The sequence below is a fragment of the Pleurodeles waltl genome, chromosome 7 (genome assembly GCF_031143425.1).
Source record: "Pleurodeles waltl isolate 20211129_DDA chromosome 7, aPleWal1.hap1.20221129, whole genome shotgun sequence".
Taxonomy (NCBI): Eukaryota; Metazoa; Chordata; class Amphibia; order Caudata; family Salamandridae; genus Pleurodeles; species Pleurodeles waltl.
In genome coordinates, this window is record NC_090446.1 from 898,571,664 (window position 1) to 898,591,210 (window position 19,547).

General features: G+C 46.6%; 1 protein-coding gene across 1 annotated transcript in view; it reads left to right on the forward strand.

Annotated features, from left to right (window-relative positions):
* Window positions 1-19,547, forward strand: part of CANX (calnexin) — a 439,945-nt gene that overhangs the window by 323,881 nt on the left and 96,517 nt on the right. Inside the window, exons 10-11 of the mRNA XM_069199501.1 lie at window positions 9,329-9,485; window positions 9,625-9,840. Coding sequence (XP_069055602.1) covers window positions 9,329-9,485; window positions 9,625-9,840 — 373 coding nt within the window. The remainder of the gene's footprint in view (window positions 1-9,328; window positions 9,486-9,624; window positions 9,841-19,547) is intronic.

Here is a 19,547-nt window from a genome sequence, read left to right on the forward strand (position 1 = left end):
TCCACGAATGGGAGATTCCCCCCCAAATTATAAACACTTACTTCCACATTTGGGGAACACCTCAAATAGACCTATTTGCAACAAAGGAGAACGCAAAATGCCAAAACTTCGCATCCAGGTACCCACACAGGCAGTCTCAAGGCAATGCTCTATGGATGAATTGGTCAGGGATATTTGCACACGCTTTTCCCCCTCTCCCTCTCCTTCCATATCTAGTAAACAAATTGAGTCAAAACAAACTCAAACTCATACTAATAGCACCAACATGGGCAAGACAACCCTGGTACACAACACTACTAGACATGTCAGTAGTACCCCATGTCAAGCTACCCAACATGCCAGATCTGCTAACACAACACAAACAACAGATCAGGCATCCAAACCCAGCATCGCTGAATCTAGCAATCTGGCTCCTGAAATCCTAGAATTCGGACATTTAAACCTCACCCAAGAATGTATGGAGGTCATAAAACAGGCTAGAAGGCCATCCACTAGACACTGTTATGCAAGTAAATGGAGAAGGTTTGTTTGCTACTACCATAGTAATCAAGTTCAACCATTACATGCATCTCCAAAGGATGTAGTAGGATACTTACTACATTTGCAGAAATCAAATCTGGCCTTCTCTTCCATAAAGATACACCTCGCGGCAATTTCTGCATACCTGCAGATTACCCATTCAACTTCACTATTTAGGATACCTGTCATTAAAGCGTTTATGGAAGGCCTAAAAAGAATTATACCACCAAGAACACCACCTGTTCCTTCATGGAACCTCAACATCGTCTTAACAAGACTCATGGGTCCACCTTTCGAACCCATACATTCTTGCGAAATGCAATTCTTAACGTGGAAGGTTGCATTTCTCGTTGCCATTACATCTCTAAGAAGAGTAAGCGAAATTCAAGCGTTTACTATACAGGAACCTTTTATTCAAATACACAAAAATAAGGTAGTTCTAAGAACTAATCCTAAATTTTTACCAAAAGTTATTTCACCGTTCCACTTAAATCAAACAGTAGAACTACCAGTGTTCTTTCCACAGCCAGACTCAGTAGCTGAAAGGGCACTACATACATTAGACATCAGAAGAGCACTAATGTACTACATTGACAGAACAAAACTAATTAGGAAAACAAAACAACTGTTTATTGCATTTCAAAAACCTCATACAGGAAACCCAATATCAAAACAGGGTATAGCCAGATGGATAGTTAAGTGTATCCAAACCTGCTACCTTAAAGCAAAGAGAGAGCTGCCCATTACACCAAAGGTACACTCAACCAGAAAGAAAGGCGCTACCATGGCCTTCCTAGGAAATATTCCAATGAACGAAATATGTAAGGCAGCCACATGGTCTACGCCTCACACATTTACTAAGCACTACTGTGTAGACGTGATATTCGCACAACAAGCCACAGTAGGTCAAGCCGTACTAAGAACTTTATTTCAAACTACTTCCACTCCTACTGGCTGAGCCACCGCTTTTGGGGAGATAACTGCTTACTAGTCTATGCACAGCATGTGTATCTGCAGCTACACATGCCACCGAACTGAAAATGTCACTTACCCAGTGTACATCTGTTCGTGGCATTAGTCGCTGCAGATTCACATGCGCCCACCCGCCTCCCCGGGAGCCTGTAGCCGTTTGGAAGTAATCTTCAACATTTGTAAATATATTACTTAAACTTTATGTTCGATGGCATCTGTCGCTGTAGATACACATGGTATGCATGAGCTCGCCATCTGGTGTTGGGTCGGAGTGTTACAAGTTGTTTTTCTTCGAAGAAGTGTTTTCGAGTCACGGGACCGAGTGACTCCACCTTCTGTGCTCATTGCGCATGGGCGTCGACTCCATCTTCGATTGTTTTCTTTCCGCCATCGGGTTCGGACGTGTTCCTGTCGCTCCGAGTTTCGGAACGGAAAGTTAGCTGAAGACGGAAGATTTTCGACGGTATCGTTGCGATCCGGTTAGAGATAGACACATACGACGACGCGTTCAACATCGAAGCGCCTCGGTGCCCTTCGGGGTAGATTTCGGAACCCCGTCGGGGCCTAGTCGGCCCGACCGCGTGGAGGACAACGCCGATGGATCGGACCCCGTTTCGATTCTGCCCCGAATGCCACAACAAATATCCTTATACGGACCTACACTCGGTCTGTAATCTGTGCCTGTCACCCGAGCACAGCGAAGAATCCTGTGAGGCCTGTCGGGCGTTCCGGTCCCGAAAAACTCTGCGCGACCGTCGAGCGAGAAGACTCCAGATGGCGTCCACGCCAAAAGAGCGTCCACAGTTCGAGACAGAAGAGGAACAGGAGGAATCCTTTTCCATCCAGGATTCAGACTCCGACGAGCTACACTCTACAAGAACTGTGAGTAAGACGTCGAGATCAAACCTTAAAAAAGGAAAGAAGGCCCAGGGGACGCCACTGCCAACCGGCCATGGCTCCACCCAAATTCTCGGTGACCAACAATCGGCACCGAAAAAGGCCCATTCAGTGTCGAGATCGTCCGACTTCGGTCGAGACACCGGCACGCAGCCTCCTCGGGACCGAGAGAGTGCTAAACAGAAGCATCGACACCGAGAGTTCGGTGTCGACACCGATCGACGCCGAGACAGTGGCGCCGAAGACCATAGAGGCCAAGAATTTTCGGCACAGAAAAAGAGGAAGGTTACCTCGGAGCCGAAAAAACAATCGACAGGGCTTTCGGAGCCGAAAAAAGCGACATCAGACCCTGTTTCTGGCTCCTATACCGAAGAGCATTCTATGTCTTCTCAAATGAAGAAACATAGATTTGAACAAGAACTGCAATCCACTGACGTGGATCACACGCAAAAGCGTATCTTTATTCAGCAGGGGACTGGGAAGATCAGTACCCTCCCACCTGTCAAACGAAAGAGAACGCTTCAGTTTACTCCTCAGCAACAAACAACACAAAAGGTAACACCTCCTCCCTCGCCTCCACCTGTAACTCCGGCTTCGCCAACTTACACCCCGTCACATTCGCCAGCTCACACCGCCATGAGCCACGACGACCAAGATCAGGATGCGTGGGACTTGTACGACGCACCAGTGTCTGATAACAGCCCAGACACATACCCAACTAGGCCATCACCACCGGAAGACAGCACAGCCTACTCGCAAGTGGTGGCTAGAGCAGCTCTATTCCATAATGTGGAACTACACTCGGAACAAGTAGAGGATGATTTTTTATTTAACACCCTCTCCTCAACCCACAGCTCCTACCAAAGCCTGCCGATGCTCCCAGGCATGCTACGCCATGCAAAGGACATTTTCAAGGAGCCAGTTAAAAGTAGGGCAGTGACGCCTAGGGTGGACAAAAAGTATAAGGCGCCTCCTACGGACCCTGTCTTCATCACCTCTCAGCTGCCACCAGACTCTGTGGTGGTAGGGGCTGCCAGAAAACGGGCAAACTCACACACTTCTGGGGATGCACCTCCCCCAGATAAAGAAAGTAGGAAGTTCGATGCAGCCGGGAAGAGGGTTGCTGTCCAAGCAGCAAACCAGTGGCGCATCGCAAATTCACAAGCGCTGCTAGCGCGATACGACAGAGCCCACTGGGATGAGATGCAGCATCTCATTGAACATCTCCCAAAAGATCTGCAAAAAAGAGCAAAACAGGTTGTTGAGGAGGGTCAAAACATTTCCAACAATCAAATACGCTCCTCCATGGATGCAGCAGACACGGCCGCAAGAACCATTAATACGTCGGTTACCATCCGTAGGCACGCATGGCTCAGAACGTCTGGATTCAAGCCAGAAATTCAACAGGCAGTGCTTAACATGCCAGTAAACGAGAAACTTCTGTTCGGTCCGGAGGTCGACACAGCTATAGAAAAGCTCAAGAAGGACACTGACACTGCCAAGGCCATGGGCGCACTCTACTCCCCGCAGAGCAGAGGATCTTATAACACCTTCCGCAAAACACCTTTTAGAGGAGGGTTTCGGGGTCAGGCCACACAAGCTAGCACCTCACAGTCCGCACCGCCCACCTACCAAGGACAGTACAGGGGAGGTTTTCGGGGCCAGTATAGAGGGGGGCAATTCCCTAGGAATAGGGGAAGATTTCAAAGCCCCAAAACCACTACCAACAAGCAGTGACTCACATGTCACACACCCCTCCCACACAACACCAGTGGGGGGGAGGATACGTCAATATTACGAAGCATGGGACAAAATAACTACAGACACATGGGTCCTAGCAATTATCCAGCATGGTTATTGCATAGAATTCCTGCAATTCCCTCCAGACATACCACCAAAATCACAAAATTTAACAAAATACCATTCACAGCTTCTAGAGATAGAAGTTCAAGCACTACTGCAAAAAAATGCAATAGAATTAGTACCAAGCACACAAATAAACACAGGAGTTTATTCACTGTACTTCTTGATACCAAAAAAGGACGAAACACTGAGACCAATTCTAGACCTCAGAGTAGTAAACACATTCATCAAATCAGACCACTTTCACATGGTCACACTACAAGAAGTGTTACCATTGCTCAAAAAACACGACTACATGACAACCCTAGACCTCAAGGACGCATATTTCCATATACCAATACATCAATCACACAGGAAATATCTAAGGTTTGTATTCAAAGGAATACATTACCAATTCAAAGTATTGCCTTTTGGTTTAACAACCGCTCCAAGAGTATTCACAAAATGCCTAGCAGTAGTCGCTGCACACATCAGAAGGCAGCAAATACATGTGTTCCCGTATCTAGACGACTGGCTAATCAAAACCAGTTCGCTCACACAATGCTCAAACCACACAAATCAAGTCATACAAACCCTCTACAAACTAGGGTTCACCGTCAACTTTGCAAAATCAAACATTCTGCCAAGCAAAGTACAGCAATATCTAGGAGCCATAATAGACACGACAAAAGGAGTAGCAACGCCAACTCCACAAAGGATCCACAATTTCAACAGGGTCATTCAACACATGTCTCCAAACCAAACAATACAAGCAAGAACAATACTACAGCTCCTAGGCATGATGTCCTCATGCATAGCCATTGTCCCAAACGCAAGACTGCACATGAGGCCCTTACAACAGTGCCTAGCCTCACAGTGGTCTCAAGCACAGGGTCACCTTCTAGATCTGGTGTTGCTAGACCGCCAAACTTACCTCTCGCTTCTATGGTGGAACAGTATAAATTTAAACATAGGGCGGCCTTTCCAAGACCCAGTGCCAGAGTACGTAATAACAACAGATGCTTCCATGACAGGGTGGGGAGCACATCTCAATCAACACAACATAAGAGGACAATGGAACATACATCAAACAAAACTGCATATAAATCATCTAGAATTATTAGCAGTTTTTCAAGCACTAAAAGCTTTCCAACCAATCATAACCCACAAATACATCCTTGTCAAAACAGACAACATGACAACGATGTATTATCTAAACAAACAAGGAGGAACACATTCAACGCAGTTAAGCTTGTTAGCTCAAAAAATATGGAAGTGGGCAATCCACCATCAGATTGGTCTAATAGCACAGTTTATTCCGGGGATCCAGAATCAGCTGGCAGACAATCTCTCTCGAGATCACCAGCAAGTCCACGAATGGGAAATCCACCCACAGATTCTGTACACCTACTTCACACTCTGGGGAACACCACAAATAGACTTATTTGCAACAAAAGAGAACGCAAAATGCCAAAACTTCGCGTCCAGATACCCACACAAGCAATCCCAAGGCAATGCCCTATGGATGAACTGGTCAGGAATATTTGCTTACGCTTTTCCTCCTCTCCCTCTCCTTCCTTACCTAGTAAACAAATTGAGTCAAAACAAACTCAAACTCATTTTAATAGCACCAACTTGGGCAAGACAACCCTGGTACACAACACTGCTAGATCTGTCTGTAGTACCACACATCAAACTGCCCAACAAACCAGATCTGTTAACGCAACACAACCAACAGATCAGACACCCGGACCCAGCATCGCTGAATCTAGCAATCTGGCTCCTGAAATCCTAGAATTCGGACACTTACAACTTAGCCAAGAGTGTATGGAAGTCATAAAGCAGGCCAGAAGGCCATCCACTAGACACTGCTACGCAAGTAAGTGGAAAAGATTTGTTTGGTACTGCCATCATAATCAGATACAACCGCTAGATGCAACTCCAAAACATATAGTAAATTACTTGCTCCATTTACAAAAAGCAAAGCTAGCCTTCTCTTCTATTAAAATACACCTTGCAGCAATATCTGCATACCTGCAAACTACCTATTCAACTTCCTTGTATAGGATACCAGTTATCAAAGCATTTATAGAAGGGCTTAAAAGAATTATACCACCAAGAACACCACCTGTTCCTTCATGGAACCTAAACGTGGTTCTAACAAGACTCATGGGCCCACCTTTCGAACCCATGCACTCTTGCGGAATACAATTCCTAACCTGGAAAGTTGCCTTTCTCATCGCCATTACATCTCTAAGAAGAGTAAGTGAAATTCAAGCGTTCACAACACAAGAGCCTTTTATACAAATACATAAAAATAAGGTCGTCCTACGACCTAATCCAAAATTTTTACCAAAAGTTATTTCACCATTCCATCTAAATCAAACGGTAGAACTACCAGTATTTTTCCCACAGCCAGATTCTGTGGCTGAAAGAGCACTACATACATTAGATGTCAAAAGAGCATTAATGTACTACATTGACAGAACAAAGAACATCAGAAAAACTAAACAGCTATTTATTGCATTCCAAAAACCTCATGCAGGTAACCCAATATCAAAACAAGGTATAGCCAGATGGATAGTTAAATGCATCCAAATCTGCTACCTTAAAGCAAAAAGACAACTGCCCATTACTCCCAGGGCACATTCAACAAGGAAAAAAGGTGCTTCAATGGCCTTTTTAGGAAACATCCCAATGCAGGAAATATGTAAGGCAGCCACTTGGTCTACGCCTCACACATTCACCAAACACTACTGTATAGATGTGCTATCCGCACAACAAGCTACAGTAGGTCAAGCTGTATTAAGAACTCTATTTCAGACAACTTCTACTCCTACAGGCTAAACCACCGCTTATGGGGAACTAACTGCTTACTAGTCTATGCATACCATGTGTATCTACAGCGACAGATGCCATCGAACTGAAAATGTCACTTACCCAGTGTACATCTGTTCGTGGCATCAGTCGCTGAGATTCACATGGACCCACCCACCTCCCCGGAAGCCTGTAGCAGTTCAGAAGTTACCTTCAATTTTGTACATTTGTATATATTACTTAATCCTTTAATAGGTACATACTTACATTTTTCATTGCGCGGGCACTATTACTATAGTACAACTCCTACCTCACCCTCTGCGGGGAAAACAATCGAAGATGGAGTCGACGCCCATGCGCAATGAGCACAGAAGGTGGAGTCACTCGGTCCCGTGACTCGAAAACACTTCTTCGAAGAAAAACAACTTGTAACACTCCGACCCAACACCAGATGGCGAGCTCATGCATACCATGTGAATCTCAGCGACTGATGCCACGAACAGATGTACACTGGGTAAGTGACATTTTCATTTGTACATACTTATTGATTCCATTGCATGGGCACTATTACTAACATACACAACTCCTACCTCACCCTCTGCGGGGAAAACAATCTAAGATGGAGTTGACGCCCATGCGCAATGGAAACAAAGGAGGAGGAGTCCCTCGGTCTTGTGACTCGAAAAGACTTCTTCGAAGAAAAACAACTTGTAACACTCCGACCCAACACCAGACGGCGGACTATGCACAGCATGTGAATCTGCAGCGACTAATGCCACAAACAGATGTACACTGGGTAAGTGACATTTTCAATATCACTTTTAGACACATTGGGGGTTATTCTAACTTTGGAGGAGTGTTAATCCGTCCCAAAAGTGACGGTAAAGTGACGGATATACCACCAGCCGTATTACGAGTTCCATAGGATATAATGGACTCGTAATACGGCTGGTGGTAAATCCGTCACTTTTCCGTCACTTTTGGGACGGATTAACACCTCCTCCAAAGTTAGAATAACCCCCATTATGTACATACATACTTACTCCATTGCATGGGCACTATTACTATATACACAACTCCTACCTCACCCTCTGCGGAGAAAACAATCTAAGATGGAGTCGACGCCCATGCGCAATGGAGCCGAAAGGGGAGGAGTCCCTCGGTCTCGTGACTCGAAAAGACTTCTTCGAAGAAAAACAACTTGTAAAACTCCGAGCCCAACACTAGATGGCAGGATAATGCACAGCATGTGAATCTGCAGCGTCTCATGCCACGAACAGATGTACACTGGGTAAGTGACATTTTCCTTTTCGTGCATATTTCATACTTTTATATGTGTGTATTTTATGGATGCTCCGTGGTCCCCGCACGAGGGCGGGAATATTCAATGTTTATGACTTTGATGAGGATACCCCTGGAAGAGAACTAGGATTTACAGGTAAGTAACTTATCCTTACTTACTATTTCTATACAAAATGTATATTACTACACTGTCACTCCTTCCTACACCCTTTTGCGGGAAAACAGTCTAACAACGGAGTCGATGCCTATGCGCAGTATGACCGAGAGGAGTCATTCAATCCTGTGACTCCAAAAAGACTTCTTCGAAGAAAAATAACTTGTAACACTCCGAGCCCAACACTATATGGCGGAATAATGCATAGCATGTGAATCTGCAGCACTACATGCCACGAACAGATTTACACTGGGTAAGTAGAGAGAGAGATCTCTCATGTTTACTGCAAATTTTTCTGATTAAAGCATATGAACCTATGAAAGATACCCCAATACTGGAGAAGACAATAAGTTACTTACCTGTAACTGTGGTTCTCCAGTATTGGTATCTTTCATAGATTCAAGTGCAACCCACCCTTCCCCCCCGTAGAGGCTCACCTCATGTTTTCTTCCTTTTATATATCACTTGTGCTAGAAAATCTGAGAGACTGGAGCCTCTGTGCTGAGGGTTCTAAAGGGTGCTTTCACCTGATTGGCTGGGCTTTTTGGGACTTTTCTAATAACACCAATAAGCTGTGAATGTATTTTTCCATTAAATTCAATGTTAAAAATTGAATGTACTGCTTTCTATGTACCGTGGGACTCCCACTTCGACGACCGGGAATGATTCAAGCATGTGAATCTATGGAAGATACCACTACAGGAGAACCACAGTTACAGGTAAGTAACTTATTTTCTTCTTTTTGACTGGAAATATGCAATTGTACTGCTAGATGTAGACATATTTTATTTTCCACCTTATTTTTCAATTTTAATTACGCTGTAGGGATGAAGACATGGATGGCGAATGGGAGGCTCCTCAGATTGCGAACCCTAAATGTGAAGCTGCTCCTGGCTGTGGAGCCTGGCAGCGTCCAGTGATTGACAATCCTAACTTTAAGGGCAAATGGAAGGCACCTATGATTGACAACCCCAACTACCAGGTATAAGCTACACAAAAATAAGTGCTTAAAGCTTCTCTTTTTCCTTCTTCTGTGAGCTGTGTGGATTCTGTGCTTTCCTTTCCACTTATGTTGACTAGCTCCATCGTCTATCTTACACTTGTCTTCATTCTTTCTGCAGGGTGTTTGGAAGCCACGCAAGATTCAGAACCCAGATTACTTTGAGGATCTTGCACCATTCAAGATGACACCCTTTAGTGCAGTTGGACTTGAGCTGTGGTCCATGACATCAGACATCTTTTTTGACAATTTTATAATCTGCTCTGACCGGCCTGTGGCTGACGACTGGGCCAATGATGGTTGGGGCCTTAAGAAAGCTGCTGATGGTGCCTCAGAGGTGAGAGTAAATGTTGTGGCAGTAGGTGTACATCAGGATGCCAGCGGCATCTGGTCTCAAATAGGAGAGTGACCTAGGCATTCAAGTTAGTAGGACTGTATCTGTTCTTTTTATGCTTTGTCCTACGTTTCTGCACCTTCCATCTGTCTGCAACAATCTTAAACTGGTAAACAATGGGGAAAAAATGTGTTTCACTATTCAATAGTGTAGGAAGTTGGCTCTGTATGTGCTATTTCAAAGTAAGGAATAGCATGCACAGAGTCCAAGGGTTCCCCTTAGAGGTAAAATAGTGGTAAAAATAGATAATACTAATGCTCTATTTTGTGGTAGTGTGGTCGAGCAGTAGGCTTATCCAAGGAGTAGTGTTAAGCATTTGTTGTACATACACATAGACAATAAATGAGGTACACACACTCAGACAAATTCAGCCAATAGGTTTTTGTATAGAAAAATATCTTTTCTTAGTTTATTTTAAGAACCACAGGTTCAAATTCTACATGTAATATCTCATTCGAAAGGTATTGCAGGTAAGTACTTTAGGAACTTTAAATCATAAAAATTGCATGTATACTTTTCAAGTTATTGACAAATAGCTGTTTTAAAAGTGGACACTTAGTGCAATTTTCACAGTTCCTAGGGGAGGTAAGTATTTGTTAGGTTAACCAGGTAAGTAGGACACTTACAGGGCTTAGTTCTTGGTCCAAAGTAGCCCACCGTTGGGGGTTCAGAGCAACCCCAAAGTTACCACACCAGCAGCTCAGGGCCGGTCAGGTGCAGAGTTCAAAGTGGTGCCCAAAACACATAGGCTTCAATGGAGAAGGGGGTGCCCCGGTTCCAGTCTGCCAGCAGGTAAGTACCCGCGTCTTCGGAGGGCAGACCAGGGGGGTTTTGTAGGGCACCGGGGGGGGACACAAGCCCACACAGGAATTTCACCCTCAGCGGCGCGGGGGCAGCCGGGTGCAGTGTTAGAACAAGCGTCGGGTTTGTAGTGTTAGTCTATGGGAGATCTAGGGATCTCTTCAGCGCTGCAGGCAGGCAAGGGGGGGGTTCCTCGGGGAAACCTCCACTTGGGCAAGGGAGAGGGACTCCTGGGGGTCACTTCTCCAGTGAAAGTCCGGTCCTTCAGGTCCTGGGGGCTGCGGGTGCAGGGTCTCTCCCAGGCGTCGGGTTTTGGATTCAAGGAGTCGCGGTCAGGGGAAGCCTCGGGATTCCCTCTGCAGGCGGCGCTGTGGGGGCTCAGGGGGGACAGGTTTTTGTACTCACAGTATCAGAGTAGTCCTGGGGTCCCTCCTGAGGTGTTGGATCTCCACCAGCCGAGTCGGGGTCGCCGGGTGCAGTGTTGCAAGTCTCACGCTTCTTGCGGGGAGCTTGCAGGGTTCTTTCAAGGCTGCTGGAAACAAAGTTGCAGCCTTTCTTGGAGCAGGTCCGCTGTCCTCGGGAGTTTCTTGTCTTTTCGAAGCAGGGGCAGTCCTCAGAGGATGTCGAGGTCGCTGGTCCCTTTGGAAGGCGTCGCTGGAGCAGGATCTTTGGAAGGCAGGAGACAGGCCGGTGAGTTCTGGAGCCAAGGCAGTTGTCGTCTTCTGGTCTTCCTCTGCAGGGGTTTTCAGCTAGGCAGTCCTTCTTCTTGTAGTTGCAGGAATCTAATTTTCTAGGGTTCAGGGTAGCCCTTAAATACTAAATTTAAGGGCGTGTTTAGGTCTGGGGGGTTAGTAGCCAATGGCTACTAGCCCTGAGGGTGGGTACACCCTCTTTGTGCCTCCTCCCAAGGGGAGGGGGTCACAATCCTAACCCTATTGGGGGAATCCTCCATCTGCAAGATGGAGGATTTCTAAAAGTTAGTCACCTCAGGACACCTTAGGGGCTGTCCTGACTGGCCAGTGACTCCTCCTTGTTGCTTTCTTTGTTCCCTCCAGCCTTGCCGCCAAAAGTGGGGGCCGTGGCCGGAGGGGGCGGGCAACTCCACTAAGCTGGAGTGCCCTGCTGGGCTGTGACAAAGGGGTGAGCCTTTGAGGCTCACCGCCAGGTGTTACAGCTCCTGCCTGGGGGAGGTGTTAGCATCTCCACCCAGTGCAGGCTTTGTTACTGGCCTCAGAGTGACAAAGGCACTCTCCCCATGGGGCCAGCAACATGTCTCTGGTGTGGCAGGCTGCTGGAACTAGTCAGCCTACACAGACAGTCGGTTAAGTTTAGGGGGCACCTCTAAGGTGCCCTCTGTGGTGTATTTTACAATAAAATGTACACTGGCATCAGTGTGCATTTATTGTGCTGAGAAGTTTGATACCAAACTTCCCAGTTTTCAGTGTAGCCATTATGGTGCTGTGGAGTTCGTGTTTGACAGACTCCCAGACCATATACTCTTATGGCTACCCTGCACTTACAATGTCTAAGGTTTTGTTTAGACACTGTAGGGGTACCATGCTCATGCACTGGTACCCTCACCTATGGTATAGTGCACCCTGCCTTAGGGCTGTAAGGCCTGCTAGAGGGGTGTCTTACCTATACTGCATAGGCAGTGAGAGGCTGGCATGGCACCCTGAGGGGAGTGCCATGTCGACTTACTCGTTTTTTCCTCACTAGCACACACAAGCTGGCAAGCAGTGTGTCTGTGCTGAGTGAGAGGTCTCCAGGGTGGCATAAGACATGCTGCAGCCCTTAGAGACCTTCCTTGGCATCAGGGCCCTTGGTACTAGAAGTACCAGTTACAAGGGACTTATCTGGATGCCAGGGTCTGCCAATTGTGGATACAAAAGTACAGGTTAGGGAAAGAACACTGGTGCTGGGGCCTGGTTAGCAGGCCTCAGCACACTTTCAATTGTAAACATAGCATCAGCAAAGGCAAAAAGTCAGGGGGCAACCATGCCAAGGAGGCATTTCCTTACAAATAGCATGTTTATTTAAAATAACATGCATTTGTAAACCAAGCTTTTTATGGTCTGATATGTTCTAAAAGTGCATTGTGAGACACAGTAAAATGGTTGTGGCCTACTGCACTGCAGAAGCCCTGTAGTGCGAACTTATGGTAAACCACACACTGAAGAGGAGTTTTAAAGCAAGACTAAGACATGCTTCTTTTATTAGCTTTAAACACGTTGGTTTCTTTTCTGCTGATTGAGATTATACAGGGAGTGCAGAATTATTAGGCAAGTTGTATTTTTGAGGATTAATTTTATTATTGAACAACAACCATGTTCTCAATGAACCCAAAAAACTCATTAATATCAAAGCTGAATATTTTTGGAAGTAGTTTTTAGTTTGTTTTTAGTATTAGCTATGTTAGGGGGATATCTGTGTGTGCAGGTGACTATTACTGTGCATAATTATTAGGCAACTTAACAAAAAAAAATATATACCCATTTCAATTATTTATTATTACCAGTGAAACCAATATAACATCTCAACATTCACAAATATACATTTCTGACATTCAAAAACAAAACAAAAACAAATCAGTGACCAATATAGCCACCTTTCTTTGCAAGGACACTCAAAAGCCTGCCATCCATGGATTCTGTCAGTGTTTTGATCTGTTCACCATCAACATTGCGTGCAGCAGCAACCACAGCTTCCCAGACACTGTTCAGAGAGGTGTACTGTTTTCCCTCCTTGTAAATCTCACATTTGATGATGGACCACAGGTTCTCAATGGGGTTCAGATCAGGTGAACAAGGAGGCCATGTCATTAGATTTCCTTCTTTTATACCCTTTCTTGCCAGCCACGCTGTGGAGTACTTGGACGCGTGTGATGGAGCATTGTCCTGCATGAAAATCATGTTTTTCTTGAAGGATGCAGACTTCTTCCTGTACCACTGTGTAAGGAAATGCCTCCTTGGCATGGTTGCCCCCTGACTTTTTGCCTTTGCTGATGCTATGTTTACAATTGAAAGTGTGCTGAGGCCTGCTAACCAGGCCCCAGCACCAGTGTTCTTTCCCTAACCTGTACTTTTGTATCCACAATTGGCAGACCCTGGCATCCAGATAAGTCCCTTGTAACTGGTACTTCTAGTACCAAGGGCCCTGATGCCAAGGAAGGTCTCTAAGGGCTGCAGCATGTCTTATGCCACCCTGGAGACCTCTCACTCAGCACAGACACACTGCTTACCAGCTTGTGTGTGCTAGTGAGGACAAAACGAGTAAGTCGACATGGCACTCCCCTCAGGGTGCCATGCCAGCCTCTCACTGCCTATGCAGTATAGGTAAGACACCCCTCTAGCAGGCCTTACAGCCCTAAGGCAGGGTGCACTATACCATAGGTGAGGTTACCAGTGCATGAGCATGGTATCCCTACAGTGTCTAAACAAAACCTTAGACATTGTAAGTGCAGGGTAGCCATAAGAGTATATGGTCTGGGAGTCTGTCAAACACGAACTCCACAGCACCATAATGGCTACACTGAAAACTGGGAAGTTTGGTATCAAACTTCTCAGCACAATAAATGCACACTGATGCCAGTGTACATTTTATTGTAAAATACACCACAGAGGGCACCTTAGAGGTGCCCCCTGAAACTTAACCGACTATCTGTGTAGGCTGACTAGTTTTAGCAGCCTGCCACAAACCGAGACATGTTGCTGGCCCCATGGGGAGAGTGCCTTTGTCACTCTGAGGCCAGTAACAAAGCCTGCACTGGGTGGAGATGCTAACACCTCCCCCAGGCAGGAATTGTCACACCTGGCGGTGAGCCTCAAAGACTCACCTCCTTTGTGCCAACCCAGCAGGACACTCCAGCTAGTGGAGTTGCCCGCCCCCTCCGGCCAGGCCCCACTTTTGGCGGCAAGGCCGGAGAAAATAATGAGAAAAACAAGGAGGAGTCACTGGCCAGTCAGGACAGCCCCTAAGGTGTCCTGAGCTGAAGTGACTCTAACTTTTAGAAATCCTCCATCTTGCAGATGGAGGGTTCCCCCAATAGGGTTAGGATTGTGACCCCCTCCCCTTGGGAGGAGGCACAAAGAGGGTGTACCCACCCTCAGGGCTAGTAGCCATTGGCTACTAACCCCCCAGACCTAAACACGCCCTTAAATTTAGTATTTAAGGGCTACCCTGAACCCTAGAAAATTAGATTCCTGCAACTACAAGAAGAAGGACTGCCTAGCTGAAAACCCCTGCAGCGGAAGACCAGAAGACGACAACTGCCTTGGCTCCAGAAACTCACCGGCCTGTCTCCTGCCTTCCAAAGATCCTGCTCCAGCGACGCCTTCCAAAGGGACCAGCGACCTCGACATCCTCTGAGGACTGCCCCTGCTTCGAAAAGACAAGAAACTCCCGAGGACAGCGGACCTGCTCCAAGAAAAGCTGCAACTTTGTTTCCAGCAGCTTTAAAGAACCCTGCAAGCTCCCCGCAAGAAGCGTGAGACTTGCAACACTGCACCCGGCGACCCCGACTCGGCTGGTGGAGATCCGACACCTCAGGAGGGACCCCAGGACTACTCTGATACTGTGAGTACCAAAACCTGTCCCCCCTGAGCCCCCACAGCGCCGCCTGCAGAGGGAATCCCGAGGCTTCCCCTGACCGCGACTCTTTGAATCCAAAATCCCGACACCTGGGAGAGACCCTGCACCCGCAGCCCCCAGGACCTGAAGGACCGGACTTTCACTGGAGAAGTGACCCCCAGGAGTCCCTCTCCCTTGCCCAAGTGGAGGTTTCCCCGAGGAACCCCCCCCCCCTTGCCTGCCTGCAGCGCTGGAGAGATCCTGAGATCTCTCATAGACTAACATTGCGAACCCGACGCTTGTTTCTACACTGCACCCGGCCGCCCCCGCGCCGCTGAGGGTGAAATTTCTGTGTGGGCTTGTGTCCCCCCCGGTGCCCTACAAAACCCCCCTGGTCTGCCCTCCGAAGACGCGGGTACTTACCTGCAAGCAGACCGGAACCGGGGCACCCCCTTCTCTCCATTCTAGCCTATGTGTTTTGGGCACCACTTTGAACTCTGCACCTGACCGGCCCTGAGCTGCTGGTGTGGTGACTTTGGGGTTGCTCTGAACCCCCAACGGTGGGCTACCTTGGACCAAGAACTAAGCCCTGTAAGTGTCTTACTTACCTGGTTAACCTAACAAATACTTACCTCCCCTAGGAACTGTGAAAATTGCACTAAGTGTCCACTTTTAAAACAGCTATTTGTGAATAACTTGAAAAGTATACATGCAATTTTGATGATTTGAAGTTCCTAAAGTACTTACCTGCAATACCTTTCGAATGAGATATTACATGTAGAATTTGAACCTGTGGTTCTTAAAATAAACTAAGAAAAGATATTTTTCTATACAAAAACCTATTGGCTGGATTTGTCTCTGAGTGTGTGTACCTCATTTATTGTCTATGTGTATGTACAACAAATGCTTAACACTACTCCTTGGATAAGCCTACTGCTCGACCACACTACCACAAAATAGAGCATTAGTATTATCTCTTTTTGCCACTATCTTACCTCTAAGGGGAACCCTTGGACTCTGTGCATGCTATTCCTTACTTTGAAATAGCACATACAGAGCCAACTTCCTACATTGGTGGATCAGCGGTGGGGTACAAGACTTTGCATTTGCTGGACTACTCAGCCAATACCTGATCACACGACAAATTCCAAAATTGTCATTAGAAATTCATTTTTGTAATTTGAAATTTTTCTAAATTCTTAAAAGTCCTGCTAGGGCCTTGTGTGTTAAGTCCCTGTTTAGCATTGTCTTTTTAGAGTTTAAAAGTTTGTTAAAAGTTTGAAATTAGATTCTAGAAACAGTTTTAGATTCTTTAAAAAGTATTCCAACTCTTAGCAGAATAATGTCTGATACAGAGATGCAGGTGGTGGAACTCGACACCACACCTTACCTCCATCTTAAGATGAGGGAGCTAAGATCTCTCTGTAATATCAAAAAAATAACCATTGGCTCCAGACCTACCAAAATTCAGCTCCAGGAGCTATTGGCAGAGTTTGAAAAAGCCAACCCCTCTGATGATGACATCACAGAGGAAGAAATTAGTGACTTGGAGGCCAATGTCCCTCCTCCAGTCCTAAATAGGGAGAACAGGACCCCTCAAGTCCTGTCTCCAACTGTGTTAGTCAGAAATAGTGAGTCCCTCACAGGAGGGTCCCACATTTCTGAAATCACTGAGGATGCTCTCAATGAAGATGACCTCCTGTTAGCCAGGATGGCCAAAAGATTGGCTTTAGAGAGACAGCTCCTAGCCATAGAAAGGGAAAGACAAGAGATGGGCCTAGGACCCATCAATGGTGGCAGCAACATAAATAGGGTCAGAGATTCTCCTGACATGTTGAAAATCCCTAAAGGGATTGTAACTAAATATGAAGATGGTGATGACATCACCAAATGGTTCACAGCTTTTGAGAGGGCTTGTGTAACCAGAAAAGTGAACAGATCTCACTGGGGTGCTCTCCTTTGGGAAATGTTCACAGGAAAGTGTAGGGATAGACTCCTCACACTCTCTGGACAAGATGCAGAATCTTATGACCTCATGAAGGGTACCCTGATTGAGGGCTTTGGATTCTCCACTGAGGAGTATAGGATTAGATTCAGGGGGGCTCAAAAATCCTCGAGCCAGACCTGGGTTGACTTTGTAGACTACTCAGTGAAAACACTAGATGGTTGGATTCAAGGCAGTGGTGTAAGTAATTATGATGGGCTGTACAATTTATTTGTGAAAGAACACCTGTTAAGTAATTGTTTCAATGATAAACTGCATCAGCATCTGGTAGACCTAGGACCAATTTCTCCCCAAGAATTGGGAAAGAAGGCGGACCATTGGGTCAAGACAAGGGTGTCCAAGACTTCAACAGGGGGTGACCAAAAGAAAGGGGTCACAAAGCCTCCCCAGGGGAAGGGTGATGAGACAACCAAAACTAAAAATAGTAAAGAGTCTTCTACAGGCCCCCAAAAACCTGCACAGGAGGGTGGGCCCAGAGCCTCTTCACAAAACAATGGGTACAAGGGTAAAAACTTTGATCCCAAAAAGGCCTGGTGTCATAGCTGTAAACAGCATGGACACCAAACTGGAGACAAGGCCTGTCCCAAGAAAGGTTCCACTCCAAACTCCCATCCAGGTAACACTGGTATGGCTAGTCTCCAAGTGGGATCAACAGTGTGCCCAGAGCAAATCAGGGTCCACACTGAAGCTACTCTAGTTTCTGAGGGTGGGGTGGATTTAGCCACACTAGCTGTCTGGCCGCCTAACATGCAAAAATACAGACAGCAACTCTTAATTAATGGGACTAGAATAGAGGGCCTGAGGGATACAGGTGCCAGTGTCACCATGGTGACAGAGAAACTGGTTTCCCCTGGCCAATACCTGACTGGAAAAACTTACACAGTCACCAACGCTGACAATCAGAGAAAAGTACCTCCCATGGCAATGGTTACTTTAGAATGGGGAGGGGTCAATGGCCTGAAACAGGTGGTGGTCTCCTCAAATATCCCAGTGGACTGTCTGCTTGGAAATGACCTGGAGTCCTCAGCATGGGCTGAGGTAGAGCTAAAAACCCATGCAGCAATGCTGGGCATCCCTGAACTGGTGTGTGTGAAAACAAGAGCACAATGCAAGGCACAGGGTGAACAAGTAGAGCTGGAGTCTGGAAGAATGGCCCAGCCTACCAAGAGAACAGGAAAGTCAGTTGGGAAACCAACTGCAACACAGCAAAAGAAAGGGAACCTCTCTTCTCAGGAAGAAGTTCTGCCCTCTGAGGGAACTGAGCCTTTGGAGCTTGAACCTTATCAGGTTGAGCTCTTAGGCCCAGGGGGACCCTCAAGGGAGGAGCTGTGTAAGGGACAAGAAACCTGTCCCTCTCTTGAAGGCCTTAGGCAGCAAGCTGCTGAAGAGTCCAAAGGCAAGAAAAATGGAACGCATAGGGTCTATTGGGAAGATGGACTCCTGTACACTGAGGCCAGAGACCCCAAACCTGGTGCCACTAGGAGAGTGGTAGTGCCTCAGCTGTTCAGAGAGTTCATCCTAACATTGGCCCATGACATTCCCCTTGCTGGACATTTGGGACAAACCAAGACGTGGGAGAGGTTAGTCAACCACTTCTACTGGCCCAATATGTCCAACATGGTTAAGGAGTTTTGCCTCTCCTGCCCCACCTGTCAAGCCAGTGGTAAGACAGGTGGGCATCCAAAGGCCCCCCTCATTCCACTTCCAGTGGTGGGGGTTCCCTTTGAAAGAGTGGGTGTGGACATAGTTGGTCCACTAGAACCTCCCACAGCCTCAGGAAATATGTATATCCTGGTAGTAGTGGATCATGCTACCAGGTATCCTGAAGCTATTCCCCTTAGGTCAACTACTGCCCCTGCAGTAGCCAAGGCCCTCATTGGTATCTTTACCAGAGTGGGTTTCCCTAAGGAGGTGGTGTCTGACAGAGGTACCAACTTCATGTCAGCATACCTAAAGCACATGTGGAATGAGTGTGGAGTGACTTATAAATTCACTACACCATACCATCCACAAACTAATGGCTTGGTTGAGAGATTCAACAAGACATTAAAAGGCATGATCATGGGGCTCCCAGAAAAACTCAAAAGGAGATGGGATGTCCTCTTGCCATGCCTGCTTTTCGCTTACAGAGAGGTACCACAGAAGGGAGTAGGATTCTCACCCTTTGAACTTCTGTTTGGTCATTGTAAAGAAATGGCTCCCTGTTGCAGTTACCCCCCACTTTTTGCCTGATACTGATGCTGACTTGACTGAGAAGTGTGCTGGGACCCTGCTA